The sequence below is a fragment of the Oxyura jamaicensis genome, chromosome 4 (assembly GCF_011077185.1).
Source record: "Oxyura jamaicensis isolate SHBP4307 breed ruddy duck chromosome 4, BPBGC_Ojam_1.0, whole genome shotgun sequence".
In the NCBI taxonomy this organism is placed as follows: domain Eukaryota; kingdom Metazoa; phylum Chordata; class Aves; order Anseriformes; family Anatidae; genus Oxyura; species Oxyura jamaicensis.
In genome coordinates, this window is record NC_048896.1 from 87,222,666 (window position 1) to 87,245,151 (window position 22,486).

Genomic DNA, 22,486 nt, shown 5'->3' on the forward strand with positions numbered 1-22,486 from the left:
TACTGTTTTGTATGAAAAAACTGCAGGACAGTGACTGGTCAGAACCCTGAATGTTGCCATCAATACCCATCCACTCAACAAGAAACCTGATTACATGTTAACCTAACTGAATTAAATCAGCAAGGTTTCATTCACAGACAGGAAACTAAAGTTTGGAAGGGAATGGAGTCAGTCTTTTTTTTAATATAGTCAAAAATATCTTTTTAATCTCTTTCAAACATTTTGCAACCAATACAGCAAGAAAGAAACCCACCTCCTTCCTAACAAAGCCATAGCAGGCTACTTAGCCAGTACCGGTTAGGCACTGCTGAACCAGATGCAATTTTGGCCACATTTTCCACATGTTTCATTTAACAATTCACAAGCAATTATTCTCGTTATCAATTGACCATGATAGAGCAGGTGCAGGAGGTGGGGGAGAAATGGAGCAATCAGGGACTGGAGATCCATCAAGGTCAGGAGTACACAGGCACACGCTTCCCAGGAGCGGCATTACCAGGTCCGAACAGAGGGCTACGAGGCTGCCTGTGGTCTCCGACCTCTTAGCTGAAAAATAGCATCTTCCCGTGGTCAGTGAAGGTAAGAAAGAGCTATTAACGTGAGCGTTATGCAACCATTAAGCTTGTTTTAAATGAAGCTAACTAGGAGGCTTCAACCTAAGTCGCAATAGATTCCCTTTCTAAATTAGCAAGGTAACTCAGCCGTACCACCTAAAATCAGTCCTAATAGTTTCACCGTGTTCTGTTACATCTCCTTTTATTAAAAAACAAGCAGAGCATAAGCTCTTCAAGGCAGGGACCGCACCTCCATTTAAAGGGGAAAAAAAAAAAAAAGAGTGCATCGCATTTAGTCAGGGGAAGAAGCATGCTCCTGGACTATCAAAAGACTTTTTTCCTAAAGTATCATGAATTTTTAAGAGCACCTGTTTCCTCAACTCAAGGTTACAATATTATTTTATTAGAATTACCAAGTTCATCTGAGCGTTGACAAAAATGGCCAAAATGCATTTGTCTTTTTTGTTAGCTATGTACAAAAGATAGGTATTTGTTGAACTCCTGAGTTCATGACAAAGCTCATCTTTTATACACTATTTCTTTTGAATGTTTGAATCATGGAGGGGCAAAGAGAGAAGAAAAGCCTCCAACAAATCAAGCATAGATATCAGTGAAGTGCAATCAACTGGAGCACTGAGCTACAAAGCTGCTGGGAAAAATGGTCTACAGGGTGGCAACGTATGGTCTGCCATGAATAGAATATCTATTTAAGAAGCTATCTTATAAATAAAGGAACAGTCCAGTGGAGTATCTCATGGAAATTCTAAAAACCAACAGCTCTCAAATGCAAGAAGGTTTAATGCATTGCTACAATTTACTGATATAAATGATACTTGGAGAAATGGGAGCGAGAGCATTGTAAAATGGCTACTGAATTATTCACCTCGATAACCTACGGCAACTGGTCAGCCACGGACCTCCAGCCCTTCGCTCCCAAGTACCTGGGCACGCTAAGGAACTGCAGGTTCTCCTACGGCATAACTCTGGGTTGTGCAGCTGTTGATAAAGATTAATGCTGTAAGATGCAGATGGTTATGATCCAAGCACCAGTCAAAGAGCTAAAGGGGCAAGTAAAGAAGGCCTGATGCAATGCATTACTGAATTAAATATATACATAAACTCTCAAAATGTGTCATTTTTCTCACTACAAATTGTTGTCATCCATAGGATACTTAACTTTTCACTCCGTGACACTGCTGCAAACAGTTCTGCAAGGAGAAGAAATACAGCTCCTAGGGAAGTCTTGCAGGAGCACCGCACAGAGACGAATGACTTGGTTTTCGGTTCCAAGTTAATTAGACATAGCTACAAGTTTCCAAAACTGAGCTACTCCCTTGCACTGAAAACACTGCCTGAACTCCCCTATCACTCTGAACATCTGAGAGCGTTGTACAGGATGAATTCTGATGCTTTAAAGCATGTGCACGGGGCAACGTAGCTTCCAGGAAGATTCCATTAGGAGTTGCCCCCTTGCAGCCCAGAACAAGACATTGCATGTACTCGAATGCAGAATTTAGCCTACAGTCTTAAAAATAATATTCCAGATAAGACACATAAAAGCCTCAATTAAAATATATTTGTTAGCTCTAACAGTCTCAGCTTGAATTTTTAATACCGGCACATGCGCTTTTAGTTCCAACCATAAATAAAGCCATTTTATAACTCTGTTCAAGCCGTTCCATAAAACGTGCTGTATGCATACCTTATTCTGAAAGTTACTGACAGACCAGAATGCAGAACACACGCAGTATCATTTCTCAAACCTCTCATTTCATTTCTGTACTTCAGACAAGTTTTGGAAGAAGCATTTAATGAAACTTCAACAGAAGAACGTGCCCAGAACATCCAGCATGGCTGCCCTAATATCAGGGAAGTGATGAAAGATGGAAACAAAGCATGCTAACAACTAGAAAACGCCACTGGAAATTAGAAATTGTGCCTTTTTATTAATAATTTTATATATGTATACTTTCAAAGACATTTGTCCAGCAGAACTGGCTGCTGATTTCTCTTACCCACTAACAGGAACTTGAGAATATTCTGAGCAAGGTGAAAGTAAGGCAAGTCTGGGTACTTCCTACAGCTATTAGCGTGTTGCTTACTCTCCATGCAGCCAAAACAAACACTGCACCTAATTTAGAAGTGATCAGGCATGTAAAATACAGTTTTCTTTCTCAACTCCATCCAGAAGCAACATCTGGTAGGCTTTCAGTCACAGAACGCAGCCTTGTCTTGACCACGCACCCTTAACTGGCCAATTACTGGCCATTAAGGACAGCACATTTTCAAGTACCTAACAGCCCTTTAGTGATGCTTTATCATTTACCTTTTTCAAAGACAAAACCTTAATCTTGTTCATTACTGGCAACTTCTTGTCACAGCCACTGGAGAGGCATTGGAAACGTCAAGGAAGAGGTCACTGAATCCAGCATGGAGGAAGCAGCACCAACTTGAATGGAGCATCTCTGAGTTTAACCATTTGTCTTTTGGAAACTGAGCGCTGGGGATTTATCTATCCTCATTATAATCCATTTCTAGTGTCTAGTGTTTCATTAACTAAGAAATCTGTCACAGGTTTATTCTAATCTTAACTAATTGATCTGATAGATGTGTTAATTCCCTGTCAGTCCATCAGTCTCCTGGGCCGCTTGTGCCATACTAACAAGTAAAACATGGAAACATTTGATAAATTCCATACACATCCTTGAGTACAAGCAAAAAAAAATTCAACTAAGACAAAGTTACAATGTGTTCAAAGTATATGTTGTAAATACCTGAAAGAGTACCAATAACATATTGCTACAAGTAATATATCAATGTATTGTCCTAGAAACCTAGTGCTGAAATACTGTATTTAAACTTGGAAGATACACTCTCCAAGCAAAGACCCTGAAGGCTAAGAAATTGTATTCAGACCTACCTAGTCTAAAAGGAGGAAGAATATGAAGCAGAAAATTTAGAAGTGATGATGCCCTTAAAGGATGAATTTCAGAAAAAGATCTGATCCAGTACTATCAGTTTCCAACCAAAGCCCCGGACTACACCTAATCACAAGATACAAAGAGATCAAACTAGCAGGGACAGCAGAGCCTTTCTGAATCAGAGCCATGAAGCATTCTACCTGCCACTCCACTGCTCGTTTTATTCCCCTTGCATTACCATGTTTACTCTAGCAATACCTAGGAACTTGTGCCTGCAAGAACTTGCAATCTACGATGTAAAACAAAACAAGATGCATCTTCCTGCAAGAGTTGAACCAGAACAGAGTTCAGTGATGATTGGCAGAGCTACAAATCGCTTGCACATCTCTTCACCATTACGCACATCGTTCTTCTGGATATCTAAGTCATGGAAGTAGTACTGTCCCAAACAGAAATTACACCTGGAATAAGTGGCAGGTTAGAACAGACATACAAAAATGGTTACTCCAAACCACCGTGGGCTTCAGGTAACTAAACATGATAGCACAAAAAGACAAGGGTTAAATAAAAAACAAGTTAATCCACTAATACCAGATCACTTGTCGACCAGCAAAACATAAAATAACACTGACAGCAAAAAAAAAGCATTCATTACATCACGGTGCTTTAACTGCCCTGCAACACAGGAGCCATTGCTTCTGCTCCCCTCACATGTACCACAAGTTTATGAGAACAAGAGAGGAAGCAGAGCAGGCTGCACAACAGGCAGGGAAGCCTGAAGATGCTGTCAGCAGGAAATCCTTTTGTAAATACGACACCTAAATGCAACCTTTGTGCGGGTAAAAGAAATATGAGGTAACCTTTATGGGAGAAAAGAGCATGAACTTATTTATTTACTCTTCTGTCACTGGAGCTAGCAGGACACCCTGCTAAAGGCTTAATCCTTCGGCAGTGCCTTGGGAGAAAGGCCAAACGATCCACCCGACGTGCTCCTGATGCATTTCCCCGTTTGATGTGTGATTCCGAGGGGTGGCTGTGCGAGCTGCCCGCCGCAGGAGGGGCCGGGCCCCCCTCTGGCGGCTCTCCCCCCCGCGGCCGATTTCCCTCCCGGCTCCTCCACGAAGGAGGGGCCCGAGGCGAAGCCCCCCGCGGCGGGGGAGAAGGAGAGGGGGGCGAGGGACGACACCGGGCACCGCCCCCCCAAACCCAAACCCCTCGGGACCACCGCCCACCTTCTGAGGGGGAGGTCCCCAAATCCCCCCCTCCATAAAAAAGAGGGGGGGTGGCTCCTCACGCCCCCTTATGCCCCCCCCGCGGCCCCTCCGGCCGCCCCTCGCGGCCGCCCCCTCCTCACCTCGCCCCCGGGGGCTCCGTTAGCGGCGGGCGGTGCCGGCAGGAGGCCGCCCCCGGCGCTCGGCGAGGCGGCCGCCGCCTGGCTGGCGGCCCGCACGGGGGCCGCTCCCGCTGCCGCCGCCGCTCCCGCTGCCGGTGCTGAGGCCCCGGCCCCGGCTTTGCCCAAGCCGCCGGCTCCCCCGCCGCCGCCCGGCCCCGGCCCGCCGGTGCTGCCGAGGCCGCCGCCCCGCTTGTTCTTCCGCCGCTTGGCTCCGCGCTTGGCGTCGGCCGGGCTCATGGCGCCTAGCACCGGGCGGCGAGGAGGAGGAAGAGGAGGAAGAGGAGGAGGACAGAGGAAGGGAGGGGGGGCGGCGAGGAGCGGGGCGCGGCGCCTGTCACGGCCACGGGGCTGCCTCGGCCCCGGCGCCGCGGAGCGGAGTTACCGTCCAATATGGCGGACACAAGGGGAAAGTGATCCCCCTTTACGTCGCGGGGCTCCCCCTGGCGCTGACGGGAACCCGCCCCGCGGGGCACGCTGGGAAGACGAGTTCTCGCTCCCGCCGCTTGCTGGTGTCTCTACGGGTAGAGGACTACAGGTCCCGGCGTGCACCGCGGGAGCGGGTTGGGCGCGGCCGCTGATGTCACCCGCCGCCGCGGGGCGCGCCGGGAGCTGTAGTCCCGCCCGCCGCCGTTAGCCCCGCCGGCCGACGTTGCCACCCCGGTCAAGGGACTACACCGCCGCCCAGAAGCCGGCGAGCACCACGTGACGCGCGCCCCCGCGCCTTAAAGGGGACGCGGCTGCCGGCCGCTCCCATAGGGGCCGAGGCGCGAGGGGCTCCGCGCCCTGAGGGGGGCCGGGCCGAGCCCCGGGCTCGCCGCAGGCAATGGCGGCCGCCTCCCGAGCTCCACGTTCGCACAAGCACCACAAAGCCGCAGTCAAACGGTGCCCCTGACCACGTCCCCTCAATAAAGAGTCGTGGGGAAGCCACGTTTTGTCCCCGATGCGTGCAGGCAGTGGGCACCGAGTCCCCCTGGGAGCCTCAAAATGGAGGTTGAGCCCCGTGGGCTGGTGGCACAGCGCCCTGCTCCTCGCAGGGCCGGCTGGTGAGGAGAGCAGGCCGCCCGCGCGGTATGGCCAACCCAACCTGCAGCATCACCTCACAGCCCGGAGCTCCTCTTCCTCACCGCCAGCCTTGGGCCCCGCCATGCCTTCCTCCTGCCGAGCCCCAGCAGAATCCCTTCACCTCACGCCATTAGCTTCCACGTATGTCCCCCCGCCATAAACCTCCACGTAACCCCCTGGTGCATCATAAACCCTCAGCCAGCAGCATTTCCAGAGATGGTTTTGCCCCGATGGCACAACATGCGGTCGCACGGACAGACCTTGACAAACTGCTCCAGCGCTCTGCTTCGAGCTGGTGTGATGGCCTGACGTAAAATTATAGATGGGGTGATGGAACCTGGTGATGATTTACTGCAGTGTAAAAATCTCATCACGTTGTTAAAATTTTGATGGCCTGTGTGGTAGCGGTGGTGGATCTGGCTATAGCTCGGAGACACCAGAGTCTTTTCCTTCCATTCACTGCAACCACGCAGCACAGCTGGACAGCTGTTTTGATGAAAGACACAATGCCCTTAAGCGTTGGCAGGTCACGGAAAAGACAGCTCTGGAGCTTGGGAAGGGAAATGGAAGAAAGCACTTATTCCTGTGCATCCTGACGAGTGCCGGCAGCTCCAGTGGTAGCCACCATCCATGCTGAAGCTGTTCCAGGCTTAGTTTGCCCCGATACGCACGAAGGAGCTTTGCAGGTACACGCAGGCAGCTGTGAAACCAGGAGAACATGTTTGTTCGTTATGTGGTCTAATAAATGGTGAGTTTTTGGGGGGCAGGGCGCTAGCCTTCATGAACACGTTCAACACAGCGTGCACGGGGCTGTACCAACAAGAAACAGCAGAGACAACCGTAGGCTTACACAGAACTCACACGATTGTGTGCACCATTTTGCCAGGAACAAATAAATTCTTGGCCTTGTCCTGTAAACTCAAATTTAGTCTGTGTAACATCTCTTCTTAATACGTGGTGTTATTTTCAGAGCGCATATCTTTCATTTGAAAGGCTGACATGTCTTATTTTAGTCTTATAAAGGCCAGCTTTATCTTCCTTTCAGAATTGTATTTTCATTTGGCCCCTGCTCATCTAACACCATGCTTCTGAAAGAAAGATTACAGCTCTGTCAGTCTCTCTATCCCCTATGTGCTACAGATAAAAAACATTATTATGAGAAACTATTATAGTAAAATCACTCAACTGTACAGCAGCTAAAGTAATAACTGCTTAGTCTGACATCACAATGTTTAATTCCAATGCTCTCGTTATAGAAACATAAATGTTTTCCTTTTACTTTTCAGAAAATAAGGGTCATCCGAAAGATTTTTTAAATTCAGTTTTCAACATTAAAGACAATTTGCAGCGCAGGACAGAAAGTCTTAATAAACTGTCGAGGCCAGGGTCTTTTTTAAAAAAATAAAAATAAAAAAAATGTGCAAGTAAATACTGGTGCTGAGGAAAATGAAGTTCTTTTATGGCTTTGAACAGCACTCAGCTACCACACCTTATTTTTAACTTACAATTAGCTGCTGAGACAGTAGGTTGTTTTAGAAATGAACTTGCCAGCTTGGTGGTGGATTTGAACATTTGTATGAACTGGAGCGAAAGGAAAAGGAAATTAATTTGCCTGCTGCAAAGACTTACAACCAAGATTCTTGCCCTTACTTGAATCAAATTATTTAAAATGTTCCACCTCATCCCTACAATAATAAAGCCAGTGATTTGAACAAACTAACTTTCATTTACCTCATTGTTAATTTAAAGAATGGCATTACACTTCAATATCCTTTTGGGGGAAAAATCATTTATACTCCTAAAGTTTTTCAAGTTTTCCAGGAACAACATGTATAAAAACTCACTGCATAAACAGTGCAGAATGCTGCAGTGCATTCAGATGGCCTTCCTTTGAACCAGCCGAGTTTCAGTAGCGTTGTCGTTTTATCTGTGAAGCGTAAAGTCAATAAAATGCTCTGTGGAGAGTCCTGCAGGTCACAGTTACCTTCAAGTTCTGCATTCACAATGCCAAGGGGTCTGGGATAGCTCAGTAGGGTTTTACCGCCTCAGTGGAATATTTGTGCTGGTCTCCTCTTGCACTCACAATGACATAAGGAATCCATACCACTCAACTCTTGTTATAACTACAATTAAAAAATAGGTGCTCTGCTAATCATTACTGTTCTTGAAGAAGTAGGCTCTGTGCCAGGGAGGGTAAAATTTATGGTTTCTTTGATTTCATGTGGTTGTAAATTATGTATTTCATGCAATAATAAGTCAAAGGAGCAACTCACAAGCTGCACGGCAGCTCCAAGAAGAGCTAAAATTGTCCTTCTGTTTTCCACCATCCTTTAATTACCCCATTCACTGAACTATTGTTTTATTTACATTTCCAAAACTTACTTCTGTGGCCTGTTTTTTCTCTGTTGCCCCCATACAGGTACAGTTTTACTGAGGACCATTATACAACTCAAGCAATTTGTCAATGTAGTTATTCTGCAACGAGCACTCTTTGTCTTTGCTGTCCAACAAGGGGTCATTTTAATAGCAATTCCATATCTAAAAGGCTTCACTACAGGAGAGTGAACATGCACATTTGTGGGCATAGGGATACATGTATTTACACATAAATAAATAATGATTAAAAAACAAACAAACAAAACAGCTGGGAAATACGGAACCCAGGCACTTTGTCACATCATAAGGATCACCGTCACAGTGAGAGACCCTCTCTGTGTCAACATCCTGAACTCACATCCCAGCACTTTCTGGTAGAGCAGCTGGAAGTCCCCAGGGTCTCACAGAAGAGCTCTGTGTGTCTTCGGGGACAGCACCATGACTGCAAACCAGCACACAGATCACTGAAGCAGCATCACAGCATCCCGGGTGCCATTTAATCAGCACATCTCCAATTCTCATGCACGATACAAGAGCATCTGAGCTCCTTCTGCATACTAGGGATGTTGAAAACAAATTCCTGGATGGGTTTCATAAGGTCCTAGGCAACGCCTCCTTTCCAAAGCAAGAATAATTTCTGGGGAAAGGTTATAGATTTATTGGCTTTGGTAAAGGGAGTTTTTTTGTTGCATGATGGGACTGAACTGAAAAATGATGCAAGCAATGCCATTCTGCTAGCAGGGCTTTCAGTAGAGCAAAAGACTGCATTTTTTTTCTTCAGAAGGCCAAATTCAGTTTCACCTAATCTGCTCTGGAATTTGTTTCACAGCCAGATGCCTCAGCTGAGAAAACTACCTAACGCAGCGAAAGTTTAGAGCAGAATAAAGGGAATCTCACCTGCTGTGTAATAAAATTTTATTTGATTAGCTTTATGACCTTTGTGGCTTTATGGTTATTGGCTTTTTTTTCTGGACAATCTTCACTCGCCCTTAAACAACGTGTTTGTTAAAACTATAAGCACAGAGATCTTGCAGAAAGATTTGTTTGAGTATCTGCCATAGAAAACAACATCCCAGGGAAACCTGGATTTCATACCTGGTGTAGCCAAGAAGATGTGTGATTTCTGAGTGCTTGTTCACAGTGCCAGTGCTGAAAGACTTCTGTATTATGCTGAATTTATAAATAATAAACACAGAAACTCAAAAGCAAGAAAATTACCTTTTTTTCTCCTGAATGCCCCAGTAAATAAACTGAATAGAGATCTGTTTCTTACCATAAGAATACTACTAGAATGTGTATGTCAACTGCATTCAGCAACTTTTTCCCAATATTTGATTCTCAACCTTTTTTTCTTCCTTGGAGTACTCTTTCAGCCTGTTCTGAGGGATAGCTTTTGAAACATCTCCTGCATTTTATGAGGCATGGCTTAATTCTGGCCATTGAAATATGTCAGGTAATGCTGCTCTGCGAGAGCTGACATTTTGCATACAGAAAGGTGGTACATCTTTGCATTACAAGATATTGTTGCCTCTTAGTTACAAAGAAATGTTTTGCACATCAGTACAAAGACGGCAGATAAGACTGCACAATTCCAGCTTATCCTAACAAAATCATAAGCTCTACCTGCACACGGGGAGCGATGTGCCTGCAGGCTGCTGGCACGCAGACGGAGGATCCCCCACCAGCAATACCCGCAGCAATTCAAAATGAAGTGGAGCAGCTTGGATGAGCCTGCCTCTGAGCCTTTACAATGAAGTGTGCAGGGAATGAAGTTTACTCTCCCAGCTAGATTTTCAGAAGAAAATCCAATTTCCACCTTTCAGCGCAGGTGTTAACCTACGCAGTCAGAGCTCTGCTGGTGAGCTGATGGAGTGAAAAGGATATTTCCATAGTGCAATCTGCTTTATCCACAGAGTCCCAGCACAGTGGGAAAACACAACTGCATTTCCTCGCTTGCAGTTTTCAGCCCTGCCCGTCCAGGCAGCCCTGTGCCCAGTCTCTCCGCTCCTCTGAAGGCCACAACTGAGGCTGCTCGTCTTCTCTTTCTGTCTCCATCCCTCGCAGATTGCCAATAATCCTTAAATTAAGCACTGGCAGCCTGTGCCTGAGAGCAGTGCCAACCTTTGGGGATGATTATGGTGCCCATCCCTGTCAGGTCAGAATTGTTCAAGTAATGTTTCATCTGGATCCAGCTCCTCCTGCAAAAAAAGGTCTCAGGGTTCTTTGACCCTTTTGTTTCACCTTTCAGAATATGCTGAATCTATCCATCATTTTTAAGCAAGAGTTTGACAGCTGAAAGATCAGAGCATACTTCTTGGCAGGCATTAACACGTAAAGCAGACATCTAATTTCATTGTAAGTTTTGCCGATGGAAGCACATTCTGCTTTTGCACTCATTGATCTTGAGCTTTTTAACATTATCAAAATGAACAATGAAGCCTGAGAATCTTTCTTATGGCTTATCATTCTGCTACTTTGGCTTTTGAATTTATTACCATAGGGGAAAAAACAGTATCTCATTGCTCTTCTATCAGCTGTTTCCTCAAAATACCCCACAGAATTTATTTTTCCCCATCGCTGGGATGTGATACAGGAGAGTTGTGGTTGTGAGAGCAGATCTCTTCCTAACATGAGGATGCTCAGCAGAGCTCATGGATCACCCAGGTTTCCACTCTGCCTGAGAAACCCAGCAGAGATAAGGGATAACATTTTCTTGTTTCTCTTTGCTTCTTCTCCAAACTGCTGCCAGCTCTGAGCAATCAAGTTAATGAATTTTGGCTGCCATTTGTGGAGCGGTTGAACCCAGAGTAGCAGATTGAGGGGGTTTGGGTGCTCACACCACCTTTTTCTGGTGGCAGGAGAGAGGGAGCACAGGACGGGACATCTCCTTACCAGCAGGACACCAGGGAACTAGCAGCAGTCCCAGGCAGCATCTTTTGTCTGTCCCAGTTGGATGAAGGAAGTGGAGAACCTGGGCCCTAGGATGCTACAGACACAGAATTTAAGCCTAGAAAAGACCGATTTGTCTGCCCACCTTCTTAAATTTTCACTTATTATCACATTTGTTGCTGAATGACAACCTATTTTTCCAGAAGGTCTCAAGTCACAGCCTTAAAAATCCTGGGTAATGGAGAACATATTGTCACAGGAAAGTTTAACTGAGGGCACAAATTACTCTCTTTGAATAATCAACAATTCTTCTGCAGCTCAGGCTCTGCTAGATACAGCCTTGCCTGGAAACAGCGGTGTCAGGGCTGCAAGGCCGGGATCATTACCCGCTGCTGCCCTCAGGAAGCCCAGGGTCACTGCAGTGATCTTCATTTCACATTTTGACAGCTTGCCCACTAATTCCATGGCCTCTGGAGGGAGGCCGGCCAAGTGAGGGCACTCCCTGTCCTGGGCATGGCGCTGGTGGGGAGCAGGCCGGGAAGGCGACACAGGGACCAAATGCAGGCCTCAGTGCTGGCAGCAGTGCCGTGGGGCTCGGCCACGAGCAGGGCTCGCAGCTCTTGTGCTGGGGCAGAACTGGTGGGAGGCCTGCCCTTCGTGTGGGCAGGCCGGCAGCAGCAAACAGGGCACTCACTTCAGGCTTTGGTTTCCAAGGGTTTTGAAGCTATGACAAGGCACTGGTTGTTACGGCACAGCGCTGTGCCTTGCTCAGACTGGCAGGAACCATGAAGAAGCCAACAATCCTGGGTGTTTTGAGTTCTCCATCTCTGCCTCTCTCTTCCCCAGGTCTTCTGTGGTGGGTCAGCCTTTATTTCCATCCCCACCCAGAGCAGAGTCAGAGAGAAGAGGTCCCTTGAAAGCCTCTCACTTCTTCACAGGAGTGGATTCAGATCCCCACAAGCCTGTCTTCTTTGCACCCCGGGCTGTGCTGCAGACAGCTAGCACCAAACCATGATGCTTTGGCTACAGGACAGCTGAGGACAAAGCTCCAAAATGAAGTTTTACCGCTTTTGCTTCTGACACAAGGGTAATGTGAATGATCCAACACCATTCAGTAGACTCATCCTGTGTTCAGATCAAAGGTCTTAGATGCAGTACATACCCATTTAAGCATTAAAAAAAAAAAAAAAAAAAAAAAAAAAAAAAGGAAGCTGGAAAAGTTGATTTCTATAACCAAGATTCTGCTTCAATAACAGTGTTCAAAGGAAACCAACACCTATGCTGTCACCTTGTCTCAGTGACCAGCTAAGATTTTTTTTTTAATCCACCTTTCACTTTCAATCCCACTTCACAGACTCAGAGATCCCCCAGTTATGCCGTCTGACAAGTTTTAGGCAGACGTTAACTTGCATGTCCCCCGGGTAGCCCCACGAAGGGGAAAACCACTTTCAGTCTCTTATCTGTAATGAGAGGCAAGAACCCGCCGGCCAGTCTGCCCATGCGTAACTTCAAGCACGGCATAAAAGATGCTGCCGCTCGCCTGGCCAGGCGGGGAGGAAATGAGAGAGCTGGGAGGGGAAGGGAAGGAATGCAGAGTCCAAACCCATGGGAAACTTTATTTCCACTGCCATAGAGCAGCATATTTCAGTGAAGACCAAGATTTGGAATTGGCTTCTCTGAGGTTCCTCAAAGCCTGGGGCATCTGCGGACTAGAGTTTGGTTCAAGATCAAAGATACCAAAACCAGCTGTGAAATTCCAGTCCAAATTGAAATCCTCACCACAATAAGTGTCTGTGCTTCAACTTAAATATTTAGTTTGCTTGATGAGATTATCGGAACTGACTGGGCTTGCCCCTGGATTGTTGACTCATTTCCATGCTGTCTCCTAGGGTCCAGGCTGTGCCTTTCAATCTTCAGAAAGCTTGAGCAGTTAATATAATGACGTGATCCCAAAAGATGCTGAGCATCAGAAATCTCATAGCAGTAAGTATAAATACGTCTAGGTTTTGGCTGCAGGTCCTTTCAGAGCTACCTGTTATTCTAAACCCTTCTCATCATGAGCACAGTGGGGCTTTTTGCTGGACTATTGCACAGCTCACTGTAAACAACCATTTCATGGTATTTGTATGAATACAGGGTGTCATAATTCTGTGCTTCTCTCATTCCTATGAGAGAAAATATTAAAGGAAATTCCCCAAAGGGCAAGTCACATTCAGAAAAGGCTGGCATCACTCCAAGGGTGCTCAATTGCCAGAGAAAGGGAATTTACTTGATGAAGAATGAGAATATAGCTTTATTTACAAGCTAAGAGCCGACCCTGCAGGGGGTAGAACATCGTCTTCCTTGGTATCGGAGTAGACTGAGGCCGCTCCACATCTCAGGCCCAGATTTAATAAACACTGACGTGTTTGCACAGTATGTGCTTGCAAGAGGCATTTCGGTAAGTGCAAGGAGGCAGTTTGCGCATTAGTAAGGCCAGCAGAGACATTTTCTGAGCCACTTCAGTGTCTGGGTTGTCAAGTGCAACAGCGATATCAAAAGCTTCTGCAGAGACGGGCTTGTTAATGTGCACTGTTTCTGGGCACAAACCATTAGCAGAGGGCTACAGCCCCTGGGTTTCAGAGCTTTTGCTAAGTTTATTTATTTATTTTGGAGTAGCAAAAACACTGCGTGTACTGTACTGTTCATGTATGTGGATAAAAAGGAAATTAATCCCCCTGGTCACATTTAGAATCCACATTTGAACATACCTTTTGCTTTAACTCCACGGAGAAATTGGTGCGCAGTTGTACACTAGTTTGTATTTAAAGCATCACCTTCCAGAGAGTGAATCTGCCCGTCAGACACATGCTGTGTGTTTGGGAAAGGGGCGGAAGAAGGGAAGACTGGACATTGCAAACGTTTCACCACATGTAACCCCTACCAGTTTTGAGAACATCGAGAGACCACCGAAATGCAGCCTGAAGGCACCGTGCTCCAACACATCGCTCCTTTGCTTTCTGCCCTTCTGATCCCCCTGGTAAAAACTGGCAATCTTGGCCACAGAAGCAGCACCTTTCTGGCTTCTTCTGCGCAAGTCTTCCTCACATGTACTCCCAGTTCTCTCCAGGATGGTGCCCAAATGATTTTGAACAGCAGTGAGACAGCGTTGCAACATTAAATAGTCAGAAATTGTGTTTGGAGAGTCAGTCTTCCCCATGGTGGCTAACTGGTACCTGAGTCAAGGCTAACTGACAAATGAGAAATTTTCTCTTCCCCCTTTGAAAACATCTACATTGCTGTAGCTGACTGATGCCAGCTGAAGCCAGATGGAGCAGACTAGCTGGGTTTGGTTGTGATAGCAGTACGTACACTTACTGCACGCTGTAAGAATATCCCATCACATCCCAGCTTCTCCAGCCCATGTAGCAGCTCTCTTTCTCTGTCTAATGAAGCCCTTTTAGTCATCTCATTCAAAATTAACAATCTGACATTGCTGTTGTGCCAGATAAGAGATGGGTGTATTCTCAGGATTCTTTTATTTCTCGGTGACTAAATTGGAAACAGGCTGGAACAAAGAAGAGATATTTCATTACATGTCTGCAAATAAATGGTGTATAAAATACTCCTCACGGCACATCACGTGCTTCAGTAAAACTACTTGCTGCTGTGAGAACTACTCTGCGCTGAAGATTTACCTGGGAATCCTGCACTTTCAAAGAGGAGCCACCTTTCTGCATTTCAAGCAATTCTATTTACTTCAAAGTGCAAAAGGAAAAAGCTGGAAGTGGCTTTATTTAAGGATATGTGGTGGCTGGATGTGCCAGAGATAAAAATAGTGGTTAATAAGTGAAATCCAGAAGGGGAAACAGATTCAGCCTGAATGAATTCGAAAGCTTTGTCAAAGAGAGCAATTCGTTTTTTGGCAGTGTGAAAGCTTCGAAAGCTAGCAGGGGAAGGACTGCCAGGAATTTGTTTCTTGAAAGAAGACTTTTGCTGAGAATACCCTGACCAAGGTTACCCATTTGACGTTCTTTGTGCTACTGCTCTAGTTTAGGACATGCAGAGGTCTGGGTTGAATTTCCTTTTCTGCCCAGTGCCCCATGTGACTCTGAGCATTTATTTAACCTCCTTGGCCTCAGGTTCCCGTGGGTAAAATGGCAATAAAAAACGCTGTACAAATCTTCCTTCCCAGCCTCTCCAGCATGCGATCTAGCACTTTGTTTTCAAAATAAATCATGGATGATTGCGAAGACCGTATAAATCTTATCTACAAAGTAGGTTGATCTGTCAAAAAGGCTACCTGAGCTGAATTAAATGATGGCTTTCTCCTACCAAACATATCAGTAACATTGTGTAAGAAGTCAGTGGAAAATATGGTGGAAATTAAATGAGGCACAAATAAGATCTCTGTAAAACCACCTAAGAAGTGGTATCTAATATTGGCAACACTCCAGAAGCTGTACTCTGTCATCATGTGTGAAGATGGCTTAACATTTGGGCAATTCAGATCCTGCTGTAAAGGGTTATATATCCACTGCCTTGTCACAGCATTTGTGATGGCTTGCTGAAGCACCATCCCTCAAGCATTTATTAAACCAGTTTAGGATTTTTTTTTCTTAACGGAAATAAAATACTAAATCACTATCTCACAGCAGTTTAATAAATGTTCGAGTTCTGCCAGTTGAAAATAATATTTCCATAGTGATTTTACTGTTAAAGGCTCACAAAAAGATACAGTACCAGTTTCTTCACCCAGGGTGAGGTGCTGAATTTGAAGCCAGTGGAGCTGCAGCACTTTCCGCTCGGTACGACTCTGGGCTGACATAACTCAGGGAAATAGAGCTGTCTGAGCTCACCCGAAGCACGTTCTTAAATGCTAAAGCAAAAGCTTCTTCCCCTCCCAGGCTTTAAAATGGGACCCTGTTTCCCTGAGAATCTCCCTGACATTTTTTTTAGTTCTGTGTGAAATTGGCAAAAGTGCCTGCTGTTGCTGTTTTATTGCAGGAGTAAGTCCCCTCTGCTCTGACCAGCTCACTCGGGTGCGTTCTTACAGCATTTCCCCCGTGTTATCCTTGGAGGGCAAGTACAACGATGGCTTTGTCTCACCCTCGGCTATAATTATTGGTAAGAACAGAAAGAAGAGGGGAAGCAGAGAAAATGCGAGAAGGGCATTCTTGAGGGCACTTTTCAATCTGGCTGTGATGCCTGGGATGTGGTGGCAAATAGCTGCCTGCTCGGGGCATCGCAAGGGCTTTTGTGGAGAAATGCGAACATATTTGGGTTCAGCTGTGGGCCAAGGTGGGGACTGGTTTGGGTTTGTTTGCTGTCTCCCATGAAGAAGCTTACCAATGAGAGGAAGGAAGAAAGGGAGAAGGAGGTGATGTCCAGGCTGCGATGTCCTGTGCCAGAAAAGAGAAAGAAAGGAGCTGCTGCTGCCAGCCCCGCGGGGCTGGGAACCACACAGGAGCCGGGAGGTGGGCAGGGAGAGGGGAGGTGGTGGCTGGAGACAGGGGAGGAAGACGGAGGTTGTTAAAGGCATTTCTGGGGGTTCAGTTGCAGCGGTGGACACAGAACCAGCAGCACTCCACAGCAAAGAGGGGATGGGGTGAGGGTGGGGGAGCAGAAAGCAGAAACGGCGAGGCCACCCATGTCACCTCTGCACAAGCGAAGGAACTTTTCTCTTTGAAAAAACAAAACCAATTGAAGCGCTTTCAGGATGCATCCAGATTTCTGTAACCTTTTCCTTCTCGGCAAGTCCGGTCTCACAGTATCCATGGCAACGCCAAGCACCCGTTTTCTCTCTAATTTCCCCCAGTTGTACGCACGGTGGGGGAAGTTGGTCCTGGCCTTGCAGCACCAGCGATGCTCCTGGTGCCGATTCCGGAGCTCAGCCTTCAGCTGAAATCCTCAACATCCATGAATAAAATAATAATAATAAAAACAAAAACAAAAACAAATGCTGAGGTTATCGTCCCCATGAACTTACCTTGTTCTGACAAAAGAGCTCTGCTTTGCCCCGCAGCGGTGCTGATCAGTGCTGTATGGTTCCTGCCCATACAGCAAGGCTGCTGGACCTGCTGCGTGGCCAGGGGGCTCCTGTGCAGCCCATGGATGTGCACCCAGACCACTGAACCACTAACACCCACAGCCCTGTTCTTACAGCATGGCTGTACCTCCTCAGGAGATACAGGCAAGTACAAATACTGCGAAGAGCTCACAAGCTGCCCCTCTGAAGACAATTAACGCTCTCCCTCTCTGACGAACATCACACAGTCTCTGTTGATGTCTGTTGTTTTTCTGGGTTCACTCTCATCAGCATCCCCATTACTGAAATATACATATTTTTTTTGTGAAAATGTTACAAAGTGCAGCTCATTTCATGAGAAATGTAGTGCCCGGGGGCCCCCGTATCAGCCATGCCCCCACAGGCTGCAATGCTCCCCTACTCCTTTCGGCACGGTGACATCTCCCCTCCACCCTGGCATCGCTTCTGCGCTCTGCCAAAGCGATAGGACGGCTCTTGCAAAATTCCCCGGTGATTAGGTAAGACAATTAGCATCCTCTTGGTCTGCAGCGAGATGAATGCTATGAGTCTGACCTACGCCAGGCCTTCACTTCGCCTTATGGCTGTGCATTGGAAGCGGTCTCCAGAGCAGCCAAACCACTGCAGAGATAGCACAGCCGTCCCTGCAGCATCCAGCAGAGCTGTCCCACGTGCACACAGTGAGCATGGGTGGTAATCCCTTGGAAAAGCTGTGGTTAAAGGAAGGGAGAAACACAGATTTCATTCCGTGTGTATATTCTCTTGTGTTTTTCCTAGGGGAATTCATAGTTCTTTTCTGCTGTGTCGTTAATGTCTAAACCCTTGCCACGAGAGGCCGAATGGATGCATTACCATTTTGCCCATCACTGGCTGTAGGTTTCGGAGGGCATTTCTTTCCAGGCAGATGTCAGGCGGTGGAGGCAGGGTTGGATTTCAGCACGGTGCAGTTATGGCCGCCTTGCCATCAGCTTCCCTGCTGCAGTAGCAGCTTGCTCCCCCCACTCCTTCGTGGTGCGAAGACTCCTCCTGGTGAAAACAAAGCAGAGAGCTTGACAACCTCCCCCTCCGTTATTATGCAGGACCTGAAACAACTTCCCAGCCCCATCACCCAGCACTTGGAGCAGCTGCTGGGGCATCCCTGCTCACCCCACTGTGCCCACAGCTGTGGAGTCAGGGCTGGATGTGCCAGCCCATGCCAAGATGCACCCACCTGGGGACTGTGACCCATGGACAGAGAACCGAGAGTGCTCTGGAGATGGGCAGTGCCCTTTTCCATGCCCTGCACCACGGCCAGGTCTCCTCTGGACACCGCACAAAGCTGCTCCGCCGTTTCCAAGGTGATCCTGGAGGTGAAGCCTGTAATATATTCTCTCGCAGGTAGCAGCAGCTGTAGCCGAGATGCCCTTGGACAGGCCATTGTTTGCAGGGAGGTGGGGAGAAGGCAGAAAGAAAAGATCTATTTGTAATTATTTTTTAAAGACTGTTAAGGAAAAAAAAAAAAAAAAAGAAAAGAAAAAAAATATATATAAAAAAAAGGACAAATTAGGGCATTTATTCTGTGAGACGGTGAGTGTTTTCTAATGCAGTTCAAGTCTTTGCATCTGGGAATAAGCATTGCAACTGCATGGTAAACAACAAAATTAATCATTTAATCCTCATTTAGCGCTGTCCTCTAATGCGATGGTTACAAATGCTGTTAGGGCCTAGCGCGGAAGCCTCGTGTTACCTGAGGAAGACCCCGATGTAAGGCACCACACCACATGAGCTGAGGTGTGTTCTCCTTCCCCTGCCTCCCCGGGGGACAGGCTTGCAGCGGGCGCAGCATGTGGCCCCTCGCTGCCTCCTGAAATCTCGGGGAATTTGCGCTAAACTTTATAACATTTCTCTGGAATTTCTTCTCCAGAGGTTTGCCGCAAACCAAAACCACATTTATTTGAAGCTTGATTTAGCCTTGCTGGAGTCTTTCTGCTGACCTCCTCGAGCTCAGGATTTCATAACACCCTGTGGTTTTGTAAGCAATGGATGCTTGGTTTAATGGATAAATTTCAGTCGGTGCCCTGCGAAAACAAACAGAAAGCTCACCCCAGAAGATGTTTGTCTCCTTTTTGGTTTTCCTTTTGATCAGTCTGTGGGGAAGCCATACGCATATCCTGTACCCCCTTGGATGCAGCATGGATTTCTTTAAAACATTAACATCCAGTCTCGCAGGGCAGACTTTGATGTCCAGCAAGGTCAGACCGGCTCCTCCGCCTGTATTGGAGCAATCAATGCCAGACGTTTTAAAGGAAAATGAATAAATCCAGCCCCAGGCTCTAACACAGTCAGCTCATAGGACACCTCTTCTCAGGGAAGCTTTGCCCGGCCTCTTAGGGTTCAAGATGGAAGTAATGACTGGGAGATAATACACAGCAAAATAGCGTGGGCATCAGCCCGTGTGGCTGGGTCTTCCTTCATAGAATCTCAAAAATCATTTAGGCTGTAAAAGTCCTCTGAGATCATCACGTCCAACTGTTGACATGGAGAACATCAGCCTCAGCCTGAAAGAGAAACTCTTGGAGTCTGGAAAACTGGGGAGGAGGAGGATGGTGATGGAGGGAGTTCTGGTCACCTCCCCTGCTGCATAACACGGCTGTGGGTGCTGAACTGGCTCAGTGTGGCCATCGAGGAGCTCCCTGTGCAAGACGGCAAAGCACGACCTGTACTACAAGGACAGGACTCCAGGGCAGCACCCATGGGTGGCGATGACCTCCAGCACCTCTGAGCACGGTGCTCAGCTAGGCTCTGTGCACAGCACGCACAGCCAGAGCCCGGCTTCACAGCAGTGCCAGTCCTGCAGCCTTGCTCTCTGGCTACGTATTTATTTAATGCCCTTGCTTCCCACCAGCTCCGTGGTGCATCCAGAGGGCACAATATGCATCTGAATTAGGTGCGCGCATCAGTCCAGCAGCACGCTGGATGGCAGATTACACACTTTCTACCCTTGTGTGCTAATGGGTGCAGGGAGCACCGGGAACACTGAAGCTGTTTCAGAATAAATCTCTCTTGATGTTTTTGTTTGCTCCTGAATGGTACAGCCTTTTAATTTGCCTCTGACACACCGAAATCCTGCAGCATGCTCATTTTCATTGATTTGTAATTCTTCAAAGTGCATCCAGGGCTTGGAGCTGGGCACGAGGCAGGTGAGGCTGCGTGGGTGGCCAGGGGCAAGCTGGGGGTGCCTCCCTGTCCCTGCAGCAGGATGCTGACCCCGGGGCTTTGCAGCTACGTGTGGTCTGGGGATGTGCCAGGGGCTGCTCACAGGCTCAGGACACATCTCCTGACACTGCATGACTGCCCACCCTGTCCCTGCAGGGTCATCGGCCTTGCCCGTGCCCCTCGGTGCTGCACGGGGCCAGCTCAGTATTTACAGGCAGATGCCACGGGTCACTTCTTGAGCAAGCCGTCACCTGTGCGAGTTCCCCTGCAAGGCAGAGCACGCTTCCTCTGGCAGAGCAGCATCGTGGGCTTTGCTTCAGGCTGTGCTGCACGCAAAGCAAAATGCAAGCATGAGCAATGAAAACCAGAGCAAGAGAGCGTGGTCGCAGGCTCCCCGGGGGCTGGTGAGGTAGGAGGCAAGTGGGGCACTGAAGCAGTAATCTGTAGCCAGGGATTTTTCCTGTATGACTCACACCAGATCCCCAGCTGTTAATTTTACTACGCAGCACATGCTCTTGCATCACTGCTTTCTGCTCTCACCTTGCTATTGTCGGAAGCCTCTGCAGCACATAATTCAGTGCTAATTAACTCACGGTGGCAGCCTCAGCACCAGCACTGCTGGAGGAGCGGTGTTAAACCTGGAGACTGTGTTACTGGTGGGGAAGGATGCTGAGCAAGGAGAGGTCAGACCATTGCAGAACAGGTACAGCCACGTGGGATAAATGGTGATTCCATCCTGACGAGGCTGAAAATACCTTCAAGACCCCTTGGGAGAGCACCAGGTGGAGCAGCAGCCTGTGGCATGGTGGACAGGAGGTGCAGGGAGTGGGCAAGGTGCTGCTCGACCACTTCCTTTGGAAAGAGAAAAAAGCCAACCAGGAGGCCGTGCAAGTCCACGCCTGGTAAGCTGAGCCAGTTCCGAGACACAAAAATTCACACCAGCGCTGAAATAGTTAATCTTAATATTTCAAGATGCTATTTTTACACAGAGCCTTAGAAAATGATTTAAGGTTATTAAAATTCTCTCATTCATCTTCTTCTCTCGTTTCTTAAAACTGCGTCGGAAGAGAACATCGACGCAGCCCCTATCAGCAGCGCGGCGTGAAGTGCAGCATGCTGACCCCGAAAAGTTAACAGCCCCTGGAGATGCACTGCCACGTCCTAAGCAAGCATAAAGCATTCGGATTAAGAGATTTTAAATTCATTTAAGACATAAGGACAGCACTCATCAGAGAGCCCGGATGCCTGCATGAGAAGTGAGAATATTTTGCAGCATGTCAGCTCTCAGCTAAGGCACACACGTGATGGCTTTCAGGAGCTCCGTCACTTTTCAGTTAAACAGACCTGAAATGGTACATCAGTCTGCTTAGCAGATACAGCAATGTAAAACCAGTTCAAATTCAATGTAAAATTAATTAAGGGGGTAATTTTTGAAGTCTTTCTACCAAGACATATAACCGCCAGGAAGCAGACGTCTCCACGCGTGAGCTCCCCCACTACAGCCGATGCAGGTACCTGCTGCTTGCGAGGAGCACGTCTCCTCGAAACAGGGAGCTTTCCTCCAAAATCCATCCTTCACTGCTCTCCATCCTGCTCGGCATCACTGGGTGCCTTGAGCCCCTCATCACTGACCTACCCCGACTTAGTGGCAGTTCCTCAGTGACCTGAAAGAGCTCCAAAACCTCCAGGACTGGTGGCAATGCCCATGGGGGGGACAGCCCCACCGTCGGTCAGGCCAGAAATCCCGTGTCCATCTACGTGCAAGTTTTGTCGGCCTCTGGGTGCCACCAGACAATGGCGATGCTGTTGGAGAGCATGAAAGGAAGACCCTGAGATGTGTTTAATGCAAGAACATGGACCTTTTGTCCCTGATCTTGGCAGGTCTTAAAATGTCCCGACAACTTCATAGGGGTCAGTTCGTGGTCCCCAGTGAGGGCATCAGTGAACATTGGGACTGGAAGTGAATCCCAGTGCCCCAGCCAAGCTTGACACATGCAGAAGCCCACAGCATTGTGCCACAGCTGCCACGGGATCAGGGGATGGCTGACGGCAATGACCTGGCCTGGAGCTC

General features: G+C 47.5%; 1 protein-coding gene across 2 annotated transcripts in view; it reads right to left on the minus strand.

The window, feature by feature from the left end:
- FAM193A (family with sequence similarity 193 member A) overlaps positions 1 to 5,289 on the minus strand; it is a 77,694-nt gene extending 72,405 nt beyond the window's left edge. For both annotated transcript variants that reach the window (XM_035325174.1, XM_035325173.1), the window contains exon 1: positions 4,830 to 5,289. In XM_035325174.1, the coding sequence (XP_035181065.1) occupies positions 4,830 to 5,105 (276 nt within the window). In that variant the 5' untranslated portion in view covers positions 5,106 to 5,289. The remainder of the gene's footprint in view (positions 1 to 4,829) is intronic.
- Positions 5,290 to 22,486: the final 17,197 nt, after the last annotated feature.